A 20,157-nucleotide genomic window follows, 5' to 3' on the forward strand; every position below is an offset into this window, starting at 1 on the left:
AGTCAAACTCAAAACGAGCAGAAATTAACATAAGTTGGGCGCAAAACCCCTATGCCTTCCCAAGGCCAGAACAAAATTTGCACTTTACTTAAAAAATACAAAAATGAATGTGCATTCTCAGTTTAATATACATATACTGATATTTAGTAATCAAAATGTTAATATTATTTGTTTATTAAAGTTATAAAAGTAAAAACATTTATATTTTTTCAGTAAAGTGCAAATTTTAATCTGGCCTTGGAAAGACATAGGGGTTTTGCGCCCAACCTATGTTAACTTCTGCTCGTTTTGAGTTTGACTCGGTTATTTATTGTAATCTCTGTTCGTTATGGGTTTCATTTAATTATTGATGCTGATTTGTTGTAGTTTCACGCTTGGTAGATTATTTGATTTTATTTTTGCTCATTTTTGTTTAATGGAGTTCTTTACTTCTCTTTGAAAAACTTATTTTTTGGGAAAAGTTTTTTTAAAATTAATCTATTGTCAAAGACAACCCCAATTAAATTGTCAAGAAACGAGAGAAATGTTGTTAAGTTTGATTTATTATGTGTGTCTAAAATGCAGTATTCTGGCTGTTTGTAGGCACACGAATAAAATTCTTTAATCGTTATGAAAAGGATGCTATATAAGTATATGCATTATTTGACATAGTTTGACTAAAAAAGGAGTATTCTGGGGAATAGAATGGGGCTCTGGAACGGTTTAATTAGTTTTGCCTTGGCTTTTATAACAAAAACTATTTAATACTTCAACCAAGTTCAAGCGTCCTCAGTTGTCTAAATGCAACGTGGTGGAGTTACAACATCACTTTATGTCTTTCACCATTGGCATGGCTAGGAGACAGGAGTTTGCGGTGCTCTCTCCTGGAAAACTATTCGCCACCCTCCCCGTCCCCCTGCTTTGGAAGTCATCTGAATGTTATTTGACAACCAGACAAATGAGAGCTATAAAATAATGCTGTATTATCCCCCTCTTCCCAGTTATGTTTTCCCAGTTACTCCATAGCCACGCCGATTATTTTTACACTTAGACTGTCAACATGATCTTAATAGATCCTTGTCTCGTTTCACTTCCTTTTGTTGGCATGTTAAAAATTTCTTCTACTTTAAGTTCCCGTTAAGGAGGGACGGAATAGAAACAATCCCGGCTATCTCTTCCGTGTTAAATATTTTTAGCTTGTACGGCGACAACAGACGCATTAAGGCATCGATTTTGGTTTCTATCTGTTCCCCTGATCTAGCAATATAATCTGAGTTTGCTATTTTTTATATATTTTTTACTTGGCTTTCTAAATTATGCTGTTTCGTGCAAATTCCATTTCAAATTGTATAAGGAAACGGTAAATATAAGTTTAATAAATTTAACAGGGACTTGTAGAGGATTTTGAAAGGAACAACTTGACTTTTAAGTTTTTTTCCTAATTAGTTCGAAAAAGACATTTTCATCAGTTTATTTAAAAGTTGTTACCATCAGTTTTACATTAGTAACTCCTGAGCTGTTGCATATTTAGTTTCAGTAGGCGGGCATAATTACCGGTTTTCAGGTGATAAATGTTCAGGGTTTCGACTTGTATCGACTGACATCAAAGGGGAATGTTTCAACATATTATGCAAATAGGAATGCTCCGTCAAATTAGGTTGCGATCAAAGATTTTGAAAGAAGAGAGAGGCAATTAAAGAAATTGGCCTTGTTAGTTCACAAAAGTGCTTTGTGAAAGATGGTAAAGAAGCGTAATAAAAGAGGCATTGGCTTGGTTACTGTACAGAAGCACAGGGAAAAACTAAAGCAAAAATACAAAAAGCTTGGAAGACCACGACTTCCAAAACATTTACTCGACTTGAACGAAACATCTCTTCAAGAAGAGCCTGCAGCAGAAATCCCAAGATTGAAAGCTATAACTGCGGGTCGCAATTTAGAATCGGATATTTTAAAAAATTCTCCCTGGATGGTTAATGTGCCCTATTTTCTAAAGAGCTAGGAAGAATTAGTAATCAAATATATGTAAGTACCACTTGATTAATTTTGTAGTATGAACCTTTCAAAGAGCTGAGACTTATTATAGGTTTGTGTGCTTTTAGGGGCTTATATCCGAATTCTCATAGTTCTCTTAGGAAGTTGTTCGGATGAATCAATAGATTCAGATTGATAAAAAAACCAACACGGGCAACGGAGGAGAGGGCAAATACATATTTTGTGTTTAAGTTTATTTAATGGTTTTCTTTCTTTTTTAATTCTATTCACCTAGAGACTTTCAAATTCAAACACACTGAATGTGCCTTATGACTTATGACCCTTCAATTATTATCGCATGTTGTCCCTAGTAGAAAAGATGTTTAGAAATGTAGGATAAATCAAGGAAGATACAATTTGTTGTCGCAAGGAGAAAGGCAAAGTATTGTAGCCCCCTAACAAATAGCACAATTTCTAGGCATACAACTATAATTAATTCTATTTTGTAGCGTAAATCTTAAAAAATAGACTTTGATCTTTGACCTTCTACTTAGTCACTGGCAGATCCAGGGATGGGCCAACTATCATACGGGCAAATGAAGTACTTCATAACGATTTATGGAATGTAGTTTTTTTTACTTTTGCTTTATATGTTTTAGTGCATAATTTTACATAATATTTTACCGGGAGATGCATAAGACTCTATGATCTTTTGACAAGAAAGTTTAAAAAAATGAGGGGGAGGGGAGGTTATTGAAGCTTCAAAACTTATAACTCTTTAATATCTATCCCACTTAGTCGTAGTAGAAATTTCTTTCAATAATACGGGATAAAGATTGGAAGTAAAATATTATTTGTTGCAAGAAGAGGGGTAGGGGATTGCAGTCTCCTAACAAATAACACTTTTTCTAGGCTTGCAACTATCATTCATTTTATTTTGTAGTTTAAATTTAAAAACAAAACTAGACCTTGATTTATGACCTTCTGCTTAGTGATATTAACGATTTATTCCATATAGTTTTTTTTTCTTTTGCCTTATATATTTTAATGTATTGTTTTATATAATATTTTACCGGAATATGCATAGCTTCAGATAATATTTTGACGGAGAAGTAAAATTAATGCGTGTCTGGGTGGGAGTGGGGGGTGGTTGAAGCTACAAAAACTAGGTTTCTATGCCATAATTTTCATTCTTATTATGAGAAGCAGTTCAGGTCGTTGACTTTTTGTCGTAAAGTTCAACAGATAGTTCTAAAATAAGAGCAGCGAACTTAGTTTATTCAATTCACATCCCTTGTAAAAAAAAAAAAAAAAAAAAAAATTGTAGCAAAAATGCACAAATAATTTTTTGGTATATTTTTATAAGTGTTTGTTACAGCCCATCTGCAAACCGAAATACTGGATACGTTTTTGCTCGTAAGTACAAATAAAATATTATGAACAGGTTCGCTCACAATTTCCGTCACGTAGTTTTGCCACCTGTTCTAATGCATAGATTTTTTTTGGTTTTCTCCTTTTTTTTTTTTTTTTTTTTTTTTTACGGGGAGTTTAAAAGAAATGCTGTATGACTGGTCGAAGATTCGTCAAGTAGGTTTATAAATACATTTTGATGGATTTTCTAGTGAACTTTTCTAGATCAAAGTGACAAGGAGCGCTGGAGGGTTGGAACCACCAATAATTCGTATACCATTTTTTCTGACAGATTTCTCTCCTTTTAATTTCATTCAAATGATAGCCTTTTCATCAAACATAGCTAAAAATGAACAGAGATGGGTAAATTAAAACAAAAAACATTTTTTTGTCAGAATTTAAAAGACACACAAATAATATTACGTAGGAATAGCCCTGGAACTTACAATTCTTTCGATTTTTCATTAGGTCGCTAGTCAAAACAAGCTTGAAAGTGTATTAAATCTAGGTTAAATAAATATTTTATTTAGCGGAAGTAGGGGCAGATAATATTGTATGACCTTAAAATAGAGTGTGGAATTGTAAAACAACAGAGAATTCACCTAAGGCGGTGAACTTTGTGTTGAAATTTGAAATTGGACCTTAAAAACATTTTGACTAGTTAGGGATGGAGGGACATGCCTCAAAGGATGTTTTCTGATGACAAAGATCCCAAATCTCATTGAGCCTTCAGATAAATACACAATTAGTTCTAAGAACGAGACAAGGGGAGGGTGGGGGTAGAGATTGATGTATAATCCCTTGGGCCGTATTCAGGACTTTTGTGTGGATATTATTTTTTTTGGGGGGGGGCGGAGTTTGCCCCCTCCCCCCCCCAAAAAAAAAACTTTCACATCAAAAATTTGAAACTGATATTTAATCTCTCTTGATGTCTGGGGATACCTCCGTCTACTCTGTTATTATGAAAGTAAAGAGCAATATCAAACCCCGAAATGAGCAGAATTTTCTCTTTATAGGAAGGGGACTACCCCTTCATCATCCCCACCTTCTCCTGATGGTCTTAGAAACTTAGGAGGATGCTCATTTGATCAGAACTTGAGATTTCTAGTCTTTTTTTATAAGTCGAAAGCAATTGGAAACCAAACAGCAGCGGGAGATGGGGGGTATTTTCCTTGATTTTTTTTCCGGAGGATCTTCCTCGCCGTTAGTATAAAAGTGGGTGACCAAAATAGATCGGTACCACTCAAATACGGGTACAGCAGGACAGGGTAATGTATCGTGGGAGACTCCGATAACAACAGAAATAGGAGAATGATAGGTGCTCGTGGAGGGAAACGATGATTCTAAATCATAATCATTTGTAAAACGTGTTTTCCGTTGAATGCAAATATTTACACAAACTTTTCCCATAGCTTACTTGGTTGGGATGATTATCAGCCTTAGAATGCTTGGGCCCTTCTAATTTACAGGAGCTTGTACCGATGATTGGTTTTTTTATTGTAGGTGACAAGACTTCAATCTTATTTCAAACATGATGTTCGTTCGACAGAGAGTACATTGTTGGTTTGCCCTCTCGCTTTATCTTCAAATGTGAATCTTGCCAAGAAGGAGCTACGCTTCACACTGATATTCCAGTGAAATTACAAAAGGATACGAAAGCTAGCAGCAGAAACAAAAAACAATAGGAAAAAACATAAATGTAAAATAAACGACCGCTCAGCATGAAAAAAATCGACTGGTCAATTAGAGGTATGGAAAAAAAGAGGCAACAAAAAGAAACGGGGTCTAGAAATATTAACAAAGAAGTTGTAGTTGCTGCTATAAACGCCAGCATGACTCATGCCCAGATTCAAGAACTTTTTTCTACAATTGGAATTAACTGCCCATCGCAAAAAAAAATTACCAAGTACAAAAGCTTTATCGGGGAGTCCAAAGAGAAAATACTTCACGATTTTTTGCTAGAAAACAGTAAAATAGAGCGCCGAATGGCATTGGAAGCTGACGGAAAGATTGACTCTAATAGACTACTCGATGCCTGTGTTATAGTTCACGGAAGTTAGTGCACACGAGGTTATCGTAATAGATACACTACACTATCTGGTTGTGGTATTGTAATTGTGTTCTATTCAAAATGACTCCTACGCGTTGTAATTAGAAACAAGCATTGTTGCGTATTCATGGCAAATCGACAACAAGAATCTACTTCACTTGCTGAATATAGATGTATTATGAACTGGAGTAGCTCTAGCAATGTGATGAACTCAGATATACTAGTGGAGGCCTTTCGTGATGCACTAGCTATACATAAACTAAGATATACAAATTTTATAGCCGATGGTGATTCAAGCACCCATTCAGAAATTATTACAAAGGTTTCATATGGCAGGATAGTGGAACAAATTGAACGCGCCAATCATGCTTGTAAGTGTTTGAAAAAGAGGCTTTATAACAAATGCAAAGAGAGCGGAGAATATAGAAAATTTCTCAGCGGTCCAGTAATAAAGAAATTGTGCGATTCTGCAAGAAAAGCAATTGTGCGAACCACTACGCATGCCATGTCGTCAAAAGATCTGATTAGAGGGTTAAACGCAATTCCTTTACATTTTTTTCGTGGAGACCACAGACAGTGTTCATCTTGCTGTCAGTTATCCAGAAAAATCGTGGAGCTGGAAAATGACAAATTCTCAAGCAATCCCTGCTTTAGTCCTTTATGTTAATCATTTGGCACCCACATTAGACAAGCTAGCTTACTAATCAAAAACAGCACAAGTAATTTGGCGGACTATTTTATGTCCATTGTTTCTGGGTTTATTGATAGAAAAAATATAATGGCAAGCAAAAGAGGACGTTATAATGCCCGTATTACTTCTGCAGGAATATGGTATGCAAAGGGGCATTTAGGACACCAAGTAATTTTCAGAAAAGTCATATGAGCAACCCAAACTCGTCAATTGAAAAATCTTACATGTGAAAGAATTATGGCTAGCTTAAGGGAAAAAAAATGCAAAGCCAAAAAGCGCCTATTTGGCAGTACTTCAGGAAAGATTGCTTGCCGAGAAGTTAAAAACTATGATCCGAACACAATTGCTCCAGATCTTGACGCAGAAACTTTTGAAAATTCAAAAGTGGCTGTTTCGCAGTGCTTACAGTGTTCCGAATCAGAGATTGGCCAGATTGAATTAGCCACACGCCTTCGGGGACTCTGTATCGACAATAGTTGGCAGCTGCAGAGCAAAATAGAATTTCTTCTTCAGTAGCACAGTAGCAGGGCTTATTTGCAAGCGGTGTGTTAAGGCAGTAGCTCCAGTAGTGAAACAACTTCTGTATCCTCAACAATACAGAATTAAAGCAATGGAATACGGTCATATCCATGAACCGAAGGCAAAGTCGTCTTTTGAAAGTCGTCAAAGTCGTCTAGTCCTGACGGTATAGTACTGTTCTCATCTGGTGAAAAAGCCATAATAGAGGTTAAATGTCCCATACCAGCAAAAGATCTGTAGATCACAGAATTGTTGGAATCATGGAATTCGGGTTGTATTGAAATAATTCACACCAGTGACATGAGACTAAAGAGAAACCACAATTGTATTTACCAGATTCAGATGCAAATTAAGTGTTCAGACATCGAAATTGCATATTCTGTATTATATTTTGGTAAAGGTTCAATATATACGGAGCGAATAGTTCGTGACAAGGAGTTTTGGTCACAGAAAATGCTACCAAAGCTAGAAAGATTCTTCTTTGAAGCACTTCTGCCATAAATATTTGATGTTAGAGTTTCATGAGGCGTGGACATTCGGGAACTATTCCTTTGATGCACTTAACCTAGTATCGTGTATATAAATGATTTTTGTTCAATGAAATCACCTTGAATCAATTTTTACTATCATATAAAGCATTTTTACTATCAGCTTGAATTAATATTTACTATCATATGATAGTATCGCGTACCATCATATAAAAAAAAAAATTAAAAGCCGTACCTCCACCATTCTTACTGTTTGATCATTATAGTTCGTTCAACTAAGGTTTGAACACAAGTGAGGAAGCAGCTGTTTTACCTATTTTTTTATTGTTTTATTAAAATTATTGTTACAAGATATTGTCATTTACAAAAATGAGTTCCTTATCCTTTCTTTTTTTTAGTATTTGTCATGTTCATTTTTATTTTGCAGAATTTGGAAGCTTTTTGAAATCAATAGATTGATTTTATAGTTGGACTTTTACGTTATCATTGGGATAATAGGGACACACTAGTTGTCTTGGACAACATTTTTCGCTCATTTGGAGGGAGAAGGGATGCATCTGAAGAAATATACTCTGTCTGGCTTTTCCAGTAATTTATTTCACCTCTTTGTAGGTTTTTTTTAAACAGTGCTTTACACTGAAGCTCAGTACACATTTTCTAATGATTTCTATAACTATTAAAAGGAATTATCGAGGGTAAATACATAATAGAGGTATATCTTTCACACATATACAGGGCTCCTGACTAGGGTAGAGGGTAAAAGGAGGCTGCGTACACGACCAGAAGATGTTGACAGTCGTAGTAAGAAAAGTTGGTATTCGTAATAGCAATAACAGTAGTAGCAACAGCACTAGTAGTATCAGCAGAAGAAGGAGTTGCAGCATGTACATAGTGCTCTTGAGTAAGTCAAACCTCCCCCTCTACATATTCCATAAATTTTCAATTAAATACACGACATCGGTCTTGTAATATTACTGATAGGCTTCTTTGACAGCTTGCATGCAAATAGTGTGTTTTGATTTAGTTCAATGTTTTTTATTAATATTCCCTGAAACTTTCACCGTAATACCTTTATACCACCATAATACCATAATAGCCTAATTAGTAGCAGTAGGAGTATTAGTAGGAGTAGCGACAGTAGGAGTGGTAGTACAAAAAAAAAAAATTTGATTTCCAACTAATTTTTTGCTGGAATTTAAAAAGGTCAATTTTTTCGTTGAAATTTTGATTTGTGTTTTGGGTCCATCAAATTTTTGAAATTACTAAGATTTTTTTCAGCAGAAAAAATGTAATTCCCAACGAAAATAGGTTTTATTAATACATATTGTTTTGATTTGTGTGCTGGATTAATTTTTTTAGGATATTTTACAGAATTTGATTAGAACAAAATTTAAATTAGTATGTTATACTGCAATCCAAATCAAAGGTGAGAATTACAACAGAAAAAAAGAAGCTAATTGTCTTTTTGTGTAAAAAAGAGAGTATAAAATTTGGGTTGATATGAGTTAAAAAAAGTTTAATTTACACGTCTAGAAAGTGCTTACCCAAAAATTTGTCAATAAATATTATATTTGCATAAAACTTTTATAGGCGATTTTGTTTCGTAATACATTTGTTTTGTGATTTTCCTTAACTAGAAAATTTTTCAAGCTGCTATCCTATTCTTAAAAATACCAATTCTCAACATATTCTACCCTCTGAATCTAATGTTTTTCTAACTAATACCGAGAACCCTTGTGTGATATTTGCTGATAAACATAACAAAAATTTTTGTCGAATCTCAAACATTTTTGTTTTAAGTGTAGTTGTATGTAGCCTAATTATTGCCTTTATATCTGTTGAACATCCCACTCATCATGGCCTGAAAGTTTCAACCTAAAAGCCTAATAAATAAGCGAACATCACAGCCAACTTTGACATTTTAGTTTTTATCCTAATCCTCAGTATCAAAAGAGGATAAACATAATAGCTAGGTCTCACTTGAGGACATTAATAGAATTTTACCTCAGGAGACACTAACATTTCATGGGAGGCAAAGATTTCAAGAAGGCCAAGAATGGGAAAGAACTTGTGCCCTTGGGGAGGAACGATTCTTTTGATTCATCACCATTCATAAAACAAGTTTTTTGCTGAATGTTTGTATTTATTCATATCTTTTCACAAACCTAACCCTGTTGCGGCACTTTCAACTGCATAATTCTTGTATACCTTTTTCTTCATGTTATTATGGACACGACTTAATTTAAAGCAAATCTAAAAACTCACTATATATAAATTTTCTAAGCTTAATTAGAATTTTCCTGGTAAAGTGCTTAAATTGGAAGAAAAGATTAATTGCTCTGTTTCTATATCTTTTTTTCCATGCCATACCAAATAATTAATACTAACAAAGTATTTTTTTTTTTCTTTTAAGTTACAAACATTTTTTTCTACTTGATCATGCTATGTAGGGAAAGAGGTATAGGATGTGTTTTGCGCAGTAGGTTTTGTTACGACATAATGATTTACGTATTTTTATTTCTATAGGGTATGTCGTTTCTCTCCACTCACTGTGTTAAAATTTAGCGTACCAGAATAAATCATTTTATTACGATTTAATCAGCCTTTTTCGAAGCGTTTTTACAAATGATGAAATTATTTGCGGTTTTAAATAAAAATTTCTGAAACACAATGTAAGTAAAGAGCAATAGGGTTTCAATTTATTAATCATTTCCGGCATGGAAGGAGTTGTAGAAACTTTGGAAGGTGCTCATTCGGCTGAAAATTGAAAGTTTTAGTGCTTTTTATAGAGTCAACGGGATTGATGCCAACCCGTTTCCCTCCCAAGCCCTTTTTCGCTACCCTTCTTCCAAAGACGTTTGATCAAAATTAGGCATTTTGTTCAAAATGGAAAGAATTGGGACACAAAGAGCGAGGTGTTGAGGAGGGGGCGAATCCCCTCATATACGTTATAATTTCTCCTTACTTACCGTCAGTTATCATGAACTATTTCATCAACATCAAAATCCAAACAGAGATCATTGAAATGTTGATCTTTTTTCTGCGTTACCAAAAGTATTGCATTCATAATTCTTTACAGTCTCATGAAATGTAATTAAACAAATAGAAAAAAATTTTCAACTAAAGTAAGGAGCAAGTTTAAAACTCATAATAGATTGAAGTTACTTTGTATATAAGGGGGACTGCCTCCCTTTTCAACACCCTGCTCTTTAAACGAAAGTTTTTTAATGCTTTTAAAAATCTTTTTTTTTTTCAATTGCAAATTTTCTTTAAAAATTTTGACAAAAGCCAAACTTCACGATAAAGATTAAAGAGTTCAGGATGAGACAGACTTTTGATCTTTTACATAAATGAAGCCATCACATGCTCTTCAATGGGATTTCTTATCTATAAGTACTTTTTATTCATTTGCTTATCTGCAATGAAGTACTTGTTATAAAAAGAAAAAAGATATATATTACAATTTGAAATTGATGAAAACTAAATTCCTAGCAGTATTTGTCATCACAAAGAAATTTACTGGCGGGGCTGATGATGGCCTGCCTTTCTTTTCCCCCATCTGTGCTGGTAGATATGGGAATTTAATATTTTAGCTGTATAGAGAAACATTTTAATTAATTCCGACTCCTCTCTACCTTTTTTAAAAATTATCTGAAGCCTCATGAAGAATAAGCAATGTGTCCATTAATATCTACTTTTTCAGGAGTCTACCCTATCCCCAACTAAAGAATGAATCACCCTTCCCCCCCCCCCCTCATTTTAGCTGATACGCAATTAAAGATCACCAAACGTAGTCTAATTTCAAAGTGAATCAACTGGGTTGAATCCAGTACTGCCACCGTTTGGCATTACTTCTTTTGCAACTGGGAAGTATAAAATATAGTTATTGGTACTTTGAAATCAATTAACTTCTCACAATTTGAAATTGATTGCAAATTTGTCCTCTTTGGGGTAAAGTGGTAGTTTGGTGCCATAAAATGGCAGAAAAGTAGACTTTCCTCTGGCCCAACGTGTATGGTCATTTAAAAAAGAACTTTCAATTTACGTTTGAATGAGCTCCCTCCCAATTATCTTGGACATTCGCTTTTACACAATCACCCCTGTGAAAAACAAAACAAAAAAACCGGTGTCTACCATTTTTATTCTGAAAAAAAAATGTGGCTTGAAACATATTTCAGATTAGATATCGAGTCCTCTATAAAATAGTTTTCTGACATGATTTTCTTATTACGGTATTCCCGTTAGAATAGCTCACAGTTCTGGGGCTGTTCCCCTATTTTTCGAAAACTTGGTACATGTTCTAAAATTTTAGTTGAGGGTGGGTAACAATAAACTGAGATAATTTTATATATCTAGAATCAGCATAAAAAGCCAATACTGTCGGTTTAGCAATTGTCAAGAGAATTTCATTTTTAGTTTTGGTGGATGTTGGCCCGAGTCACTTTTTACTTCCAGTTTTTTTTATCACAAACTATTTGATAAGATTCTCCTGTGACAAAAATTGTTTAAACCTGTTCATTTTATTTAGTTGAATAGGCTAATAAAAAGAAAGAGGATCAATTTGACTGCTGAGTAGTAAGTTTAAATTTAGTTTTTTCTTTCGCTGTTCTGTAAGTTTTTAAATGTCTGAATATAAAAGGGATTTAAGTTCGAGGTGGAGAATTGTCCTGTTATGAATGAGGTACATTTTACATGGCCGGTATAAAATCAAGACGTGATATCTATGCAGGCAAGATGATTTTTGAGTATCTCTACTCTTTCTGTAAACTATTCTAAGGAGTAGGAAATTGCATAAAGATAAGTCTACATCTGTTATAATCTATGGAAGCAATACATCTTTCTGTAGTTTTGGTTTGAAATATATTTTCTTTTAAGATTATATGCGCAATAATTATATATATTATTGATTAAATAAATCGATCCTTTGCCAGGAGCTTTCGTTAAAAATTTACTGTATTTTGTTTAATTTTGTATGGAATTTAATTGCTCTTTTTATTTGAGAGTTTTTCACTAAAAGTATTTAAAAGTAAACTTATTCCTACAAAAATAAATATCCTGAAATATATTCTCTGTCCCCCAACCACCACTGGTTATTTGGCGTCTGCCCCCCTGGAAGATTTTCTACTGCCACTCTCGCTATATAACTGTATTATTTCATGTTAAAGTTTTATCCAAACTACCATACGTTTTTCTATAATTGATCCTTCTTCTTTTTAAATTTTCTATTTTTCTGAATTTAACTATAAGGTAATACTAAGAAGGAAACAAAATTCTACATATCTGTCCGCTTTTTACCTTTTTTTTTGCGATTTTGTCTTTAAAAATCAGGTGAGAGCTTGAAACCCTGCTATTCAAATTTTGCAGAGTCAATTTAATGACCGCCTTCTAAACCCGTTTGTATTCATCAAAAGATAACCGCCCCATTTTTGCGCAGTAAAATCTCTTCTGTATAGCTAATTTTCGGTTTTTATATCGTCCAGCCTTAAAGCTCGCCTCTTTAGAAAGCCGCCTGGCTCTCAAAACGTAAACCTTCACTTTATCTGCTTTTCTTCTTAAAAAAATGTTGCTGACGTTTTCGTAGACCTGTTTTTACGTTCATGAAAACCGTTTCTGTATTTAATCGTATCACTTGTCTTCAACTCCATGGGGATATTCCCGCAGCCCTAAAAACTACACCATCTCTCGTCATTGATTGGTGTACCCACCATCTTCGTATTTCAAGGACTATTAATGCTCCAATTCCTCCATCGATGAGGTTTGAATTCAATTAGCTAACTGCTTGTCATATCAGTTGGAATATTCTACCTGAGTCAGCTTGAAATTGTCACTCGTTTAGTACCTTCAAAAGAACTTTTTTCTTAATTTAATGTCTAGATGACGGATGTTTATTAATATTTTTTCTTATGATGGGATGGACGTCTCTGGGTTGGGTTGGAAACTTCTGTTGTGAGTGGTATTTGAATTGTGCGTGGATTCTATCGTGGCCTAGTTTTGGCTTGTCTCCATTGGTGGGCGACAGTTTTCCATTTGAGTGTTGTTTTTTTTTTATTTGTGTTTATTGATTTAGTTCTGCAGTTGTCCCCCGTATATACACAGGCTATAGAGCCTTTTGTTGGGCCAGAAGTATGATTTTTTTTTTATATATTTTAGCAAACAAAAATAAATTAAATTGATTGAAATTTTGACAGTTTTGATAATAATTTAAAACTAAAACGAAAATATATTCCTATTTAAATAAAACTGTTTTTCTGTGACCATACTTATAGGTTGAACTACTATTTTGGTAATAATAAGAGACGAACCTTAAAGAATCAGGCAGCTAACTAAATCCAATATATACAATGATTTCTTCTCCTAATGATCGTCTTTTAATATAATTTATTTTTTACAATAGGACGTTATCGTCTCTTACTATGTTACTAGCTATCGCTGCAAACCGGATATGTTTGAGCGTATTATGAACAACGTGAACCGAACATTAGAAATGGGACCAATAGAACTACTTCCTTTCAAAGTGGAACATGAGCAACCATAAAAACTATTTCAGAGGGTTTTTTTTCTAGCTGGAGAAAAAGAATCAGAAAAGAGTTTTTTTTTTGTGACATGTAAGAAAATTGAAAAGAATTTTACTTCACAAAGAGACAGCAACAAAATCGGGCTTTAGAAACGTCCGAGGAATCAGTGACCACTCTAAAACAAACCATCTAAGCTACATAAAACAGAAGAAAAAGAAAAATGTGCCAGCTAAAAAATCAATACGACATCATATATTTGGTGAAAAAAAAATCAAATGCATCTTCTTTGTTTACCTCCCGAGACACACAAAACACAGTGAAATAATTATATGTAATGATAATTAAATAATATTTGTATAGTGATTTGATAAATTATTTCAACAACTAGTATTTAAATTCTTATAATCATTATCCAGCACATTGCATAATTTACACTTGACTTGACTTTGGTTTCCTGCCGAGTGACGTAATGGCGTAGAGAGTGACGTATACCTCCTCCATCCGTTTTGGTCCATGGCAAGCGTTTCCGCTTTGCTCGGCTTAATGTTTACCATCGCCAGAAACTCGAACAGGATGTCGAACCATCGTTTCTTCAGTCGGCCGCGAGGTTGCTCCCAACACGATTTTGTAGGGTTAAAGTCAAAGATCGTCTTTGTGGATAAATGCAGGGGCATGAAAAGTAGGTGTCCAAACCGTCGTGAGATACGCTTGGCTGCTTGGGTCGAAAGCTGAGATTGTTTTGTGAGTTACAGTAGCTTCTCGTTAATCATGAAGTCAAACCACCACAGACCTTCGATTTTTCTCAGGCTTTTCGACTGGAATACATCAATGGCCTTTAGGTTTGTGGCTGATGCATGTCATGTTTCAGTCCCGTAAAGCATCACAGAACCAATGACTGGATTGAAAATTCACAGTTTAGTTGAACAAGTGATTCAGTTTTCGCCAAAGGTGACGGTTTAACCTGCCTATGGCAGACGACGCCTTGGATATCCTTGCTTGCAGCTCGGAGAGAAGCGAGCCGTCTCTGCAGAAATTGTAGAGGTGAACCTTTGGACAACCTTGATAAACTTTGGATGACATAACTAGTTACTTGCATAAATTATAGAGAAGCCAAGACGAGTCGTCTCCTATCCAGGTGTACAAGGATTTCAACTACTGCGTGTATCATGAGTTGGAGAGATGACCCCGTATTTTTTTTTCTCTCTGTTTTATTGCTTCTTAGAAGATGTATTGCTGAATTTTGACGAAGAAGCGTCATGTTTGTCCCGAATTTCACAAATTTACTTACTTTTGTCTGTTTTTGATGTTCAAAGAATGGGGGGGGGGGCGGTCTTTCTTTACTCCTTGCGAGTATCCATTTTAATCTTGTATGTATATTATGATTGACTTAGTTCCATAACGACAACTTAATTTAACTTACATTCTGTTGCAGGTGTTTGGGACGTCGAAGATCCCGTTGAAAGATTTGCCAACATTAGAAGTACGGCTTGTCGATGCAGTCCCAGAAGCGTTTCAGTTAGTATTAAGCTACATCTACACCGACCTAATTGATCCTTTAAAGAAAAGTAAGTTTTAATGTTACTATTTATTCTTGTCAATTTATACTAATTTTAGGATGACACTAAGAAAATATCATTTTTGACAGCACTGCCATTATTGACAGTGTAAGGTAAGATAAAGAATACAGGATTAGAGTTTACAATACCTACTGGCGGTGTTTATATCCGTTTCATGGCCCTTCAGCCAAGAAGTGCAATGGGAGATTGGGGACCAGCCATTCTGTTCTTTCGTACACCCTTCCTATTTACCTTCCCCAGGTTTCTCCAGGTACCCATTTAGAGCTGGGTCGACTTTGGCTGAGATTACGTAATCACGCCCCTGACCCCTTTTCCAACCAAATAACTAGGGACACCAGGACACGAACCCCTGTCCTGACGGACAAAGGATTTCGACTCTAATGCGCCAATCACTCGGCTAGGACGAGTCAATAGCCACTCAGCTATTGGCAATATGGTTCGTTCTTTACTTGGTTACAGCAAAGAAAAAGCCTTTCTGGCTGTTTCCTGTGTCCGATATGTCTTTAATATAATAATGATCAATCATTAATATAAATTAGCTTTAGTAACTACCCTCTATCTTTTCGCAAATCGAATGAACCAAAAAACGAAAAAATACTTTATTCTAGTTCCAAGTTCTCTTGCTTTGAGCATAGATGTCCCTGTCCATTATTGATCGAACAAAGACAGCTATGCTATTTTTCGATTTTCCCTGATTCCAAACGCTCTGGAGAAGGTTCAAGCTTGTTTGAACTGCCAATCAACATTTATAACCCAGAGATGACCTCGTCTAACTTGATGCATAAGCATCCTCAGATTGTTGATAGATCAGCATATACCCGTATACCCGTAGAATATCAGTTGGATCATTGATCAGACAACAGGGTCTACTTATCCACCCTGCAGTAAAGAATTTACTGCTAGATGATTGGAAGAATATCCATAACGGACTGGAAAAGAGAGGGTGTTCTAATTTAGTAGGTAGTACAAGGGCCCGGCCGCAGCGACAATCTATATTTAAATTATACCATAGAAAGTGTTTGTGGGTTGGGGTAGTGAAATAAAGATGAATCCTTTCGAAGCCAATGTTCCGGTAATTAGGGAATTCACTACATATTTAAGAACTGGATTAAATCCCACACCATTGACGATAGACGCATACAAGTTGAAATCACCCAAGCTCTAGCTACACGACAAGATACCAGCAGAAATACCTGCTTGTCAAAAACGAAGCAGAATTTACGGCAAGGAGCACTGTGAACGCAACACGATATTTTGCTTGGGATCCTGGAGTTGCTTTAACGCATTCCAAAAGCTCGTGATTTGTTTTTGTAGGGAATGTTGATACGAAAGATTTGACTATTAAGACGGTGTTCCTTGTCACTATTAGCGTCAATCAGGGGGAGGGGTGCGATTTCCCCCCTAGATTAAAAAAAAAGTGTCTTGGGAATCTTAATTAAAAAGACTTTTGGTAGTTTCGTTGAAAAATTACAAATTTGCCCGCCCTCCTTGTCTTGAAAAATTAATTTTGCCCCCCCTCCCCCTTCTGAAATTTCTTGAATTGAAAAAGTGTTTTTTTTATTTTTTGGTTACTGTGGGCCGTGGTTTGCCCTTTACTAGGTTGGAGCTACCGCTGCAACCATGATTCTTGTAATTAATAGAAAAATAACGAGTTCGATTAATGAAAACATATAGTTGAACGAAGTGTATTAAAAGGAAAATAATTCGATTGTTGCCGGGCCCACGACAAAAATATAGATTTCGCTTTCTAATTATAACATTTGAAATGCGTAAAGCATCGCATTCTCTAAAAAGCGTAAGTCAGCTCTAGATTGTAACTGTTTCTTGTGTCTGTTTCAGATTTAGGTCAAAATATTAGCCTGTCATGAACTATTTTGTCACGAAGTTTGGTTGAATATAACCATTCATGCACTAGTAGAAGCATTTTAAAAGGACTTGAATTGGAAAAATTGGGATAGTGAAAAACTTCCGGTAAATATCGAGAATAGCGGTTAATTAGAAGGAGATAGGCTGGAACAAAAACAGAGATATTTTTGGATTGCTCATTTTTGCAATTTCATGTTCATTTTTATGGTTTTGTTCGAGTTTTTGACAAAAGAGAGATATTTTGAACAAAAGACGGACATTTATGGATTTTCATTTTTCCAACGTCATGTTTGTTTTGATGTTTTGTTCAAGTTTTTGACGAAAAAGAGGCATTTTCAACAAAAGAGTGATATTTGTGGATTGTTCATTTTCACAATTTCATGTTCATTTTTATGGTTTTGCTCGGGTTTCGACAATTCGCACTCAGTCCCGCTCCCCTTAATAGTGGTCTCATATACTACTACTACTACTACTAACAACTCAACGCAACACCAAGCCGCCTGAGGCCAACACAGCTATGCACGCTCCTCCTCCATCCCAGTCTATTCAAAGCCCCCTTCTTTACACCCTCACAGGAAGTTCCCATTTCCTTTAAATCTTTCTTTATGACATCTCTCACCCCATACGAGGATGACCTGCTTTCCGTTTAGCCCTAGACGCTTGGCCGAAAAGGACAGTCTTCGGCAATCTGTCATCCTTCATCTTTAAAACGTGCCTTTCTTTCATTATAGCCCTAGAAAGCGGGATTGAACCACATTTTGCCTACAGCCTAATGTTTGAAATGCTGTCAGTCTGCGGGTACTCAGAACAATCCGTAGGCAATTTGTCTGGAAAAAATCTGGCAAATCTTTATCCGCTTTTTGGAGCGGCCATGCTTCAGAGCCACATTTGGCGACTGTCATCACTGTAGCTTCTAATATTCTAATCTTGGTTTGCTCCTCCTCCATCCCAGTCTATTCAAAGCCCCCTTCTTTACACCCTCACAGGAAGTTCCCATTTTCTTTAAATCTTTCTTTATAGACATAGACATAGACATAGACATAGGTTTATTAAGATCGAACAGCGTAGCCATGGCTAATTTATGTCGTCTTTACAACAATATGAGAAGAAAAAAAAAATACACATAACACTATAAAAACACTAACACGTGAATTCAAATAACACTAAGTCTTGTTGTATGCTTCAACGAAAAAGGGGACAAACGTGTTTTTGTAGCGGTTGGTCCTGCAGACAGGGGGTTGTAGCTTCGACTGGGATCTGGTTCTTTGGTTAACAGGAGCATCAGGTGGGAGGATCAGTCTGTGATGGGGCGAAGATAGCAGTGACTTGCCGAGGGACATGATCAGTGATAATCGTCTGTCGCTGAGAGATTCAAGGTTCAGTTCTTGCAAGAGTTTGTTGTAGTCGTCACTTCTGTTACCAACGATTATGTTAACAGCTCGTTTCTGCAAAGATTCAAGGTCATAGCAAAGGTAGTGGATGCTCTGGACAAAAGGTCCCCAGACAGCGACGGCATATTCGAGTAGAGGTCTCACATACGTAATATAGGCATTTTTTAGGCTTTGAGTGTCGCAGCCAAACCTGCGCATCAGGACTAGGGTCTGAAGTGATGCATTGCCAGCCTTAATAAGCTTCTCCACGTGTTCGGTGAATGTGCAGTCCATCGATAATGTGACTCCGAGGATTTTTGCAGATGGGACAATAGGGAAAGGGACTTGTGGTAATTCCAGATCACGTTTTAAGGGGCAAAACCTGAATGACATCCTCTCACCCCATACGAGGATGACCTGCTTTCCGTTTAGCCCTAGACGCTTGGCCGAAAAGGACAGTCTTCGGCAATCTGTCATCCTTCATCTTTAAAACGTGCCTTTCTTTCATTATAGCCCTAGAAAGCGGGATTGAACCACATTTTGCCTACAGCCTAATGTTTGAAATGCTGTCAGTCTGCGGGTACTCAGAACAATCCGTAGGCAATTTGTCTGGAAAAAATCTGGCAAATCTTTATCCGCTTTTTGGAGCGGCCATGCTTCAGAGCCACATTTGGCGACTGTCATCACTGTAGCTTCAAATATTCCTTCTTTGTTCGCATACTTATCTTCCTATTCTTCCAAACTTTTTTTTAACGGTAAAAAACACCCTGAGCCTTGGCTATTCTTCTTTTAACATCTTCACTGCTCCCACCGTCTTTACTAATAATAATACTACCAAGGTAAGTGATGCTGCCCACCTGATCAATCTTTTCGTTACCCATCGTCACCTTTTCATCTTCACTTATTCCTAGCCTTAGTGACTTAGTCTTCTTAGCATTAATTTTTAAACCTCTTCTACCACCCTGAACTTGCAAAACCTCCAAAACTTAATTCATGTTGCTTACACTTTCATCTAGGATGCTTAAATCATCACCATAATCTAAGTCCAGGGAGTTTTTCCTCCCCATTTGATTCTGTGGTCTCCCATTGCCTTTCCTGTGATCCTTAAGACAAAGTCCATCCAAATGATCCATATAAAAGGGGATAGATTACAACCCTAAGTAAAGAACGATGTTGGCACAATGTATTATTTATTTTTTATTTTTTTCTTGGTCTTAGACCAGGGCACTTCGTATCGAAGGAGTTGTCGTAGAAACTTCGAAAAGGGCTAATTCGATTGGAAATTGGAGTGGATAGCGCCCTTTTTAATAGACGAAAGTGATGGGAGGGCAACTAGCCCCCCCCCCCCCCACGCCGATCATTCCCCCACACACATCCAATCAAAATTTTGAGATAGCCATTTTGTTCAGCGTAGTTGATTTCCAGATAGAAAATATGTTTTTGAGGAGGTCACTCCTCCACAATCCTCAGGGCAGGGGTTTTAAGTTATGCCCTCGGGGCATATGAGAACGATGTTGGCACAATGTATTATTTATTATTTTTTTTTCCTTTAGACCATGGTACTTCGTATCGAAGAAGTTGTCGTAGAAGCTTCGAAAAGGGCTCATTCAATTGGAAATTGGAGTGGCTTGTCCCCTTTTAATAGTCGAAAGTGATTGGAAGGCTACTAACACCCCTTCCACGCCCACCATTTCCAGAAATTAATTAAAAAAAACTTTTTA

General features: G+C 36.0%; 1 protein-coding gene across 1 annotated transcript in view; it reads left to right on the top strand.

Moving 5' to 3' along the window:
• Positions 1–20,157, top strand: part of Lztr1 (Leucine zipper like transcription regulator 1) — a 125,531-nt gene that overhangs the window by 57,003 nt on the left and 48,371 nt on the right. Inside the window, exon 9 of the mRNA XM_089097470.1 lies at positions 15,056–15,188. Within this exon, the coding sequence (XP_088953596.1) occupies positions 15,056–15,188 (133 nt within the window). The remainder of the gene's footprint in view (positions 1–15,055; positions 15,189–20,157) is intronic.

This window comes from Artemia sp. Qi Xiang Cuo, chromosome 11, assembly GCF_049724085.1.
Source record: "Artemia sp. Qi Xiang Cuo chromosome 11, ASM4972408v1, whole genome shotgun sequence".
Lineage (NCBI taxonomy): Eukaryota > Metazoa > Arthropoda > Branchiopoda > Anostraca > Artemiidae > Artemia > Artemia sp. Qi Xiang Cuo.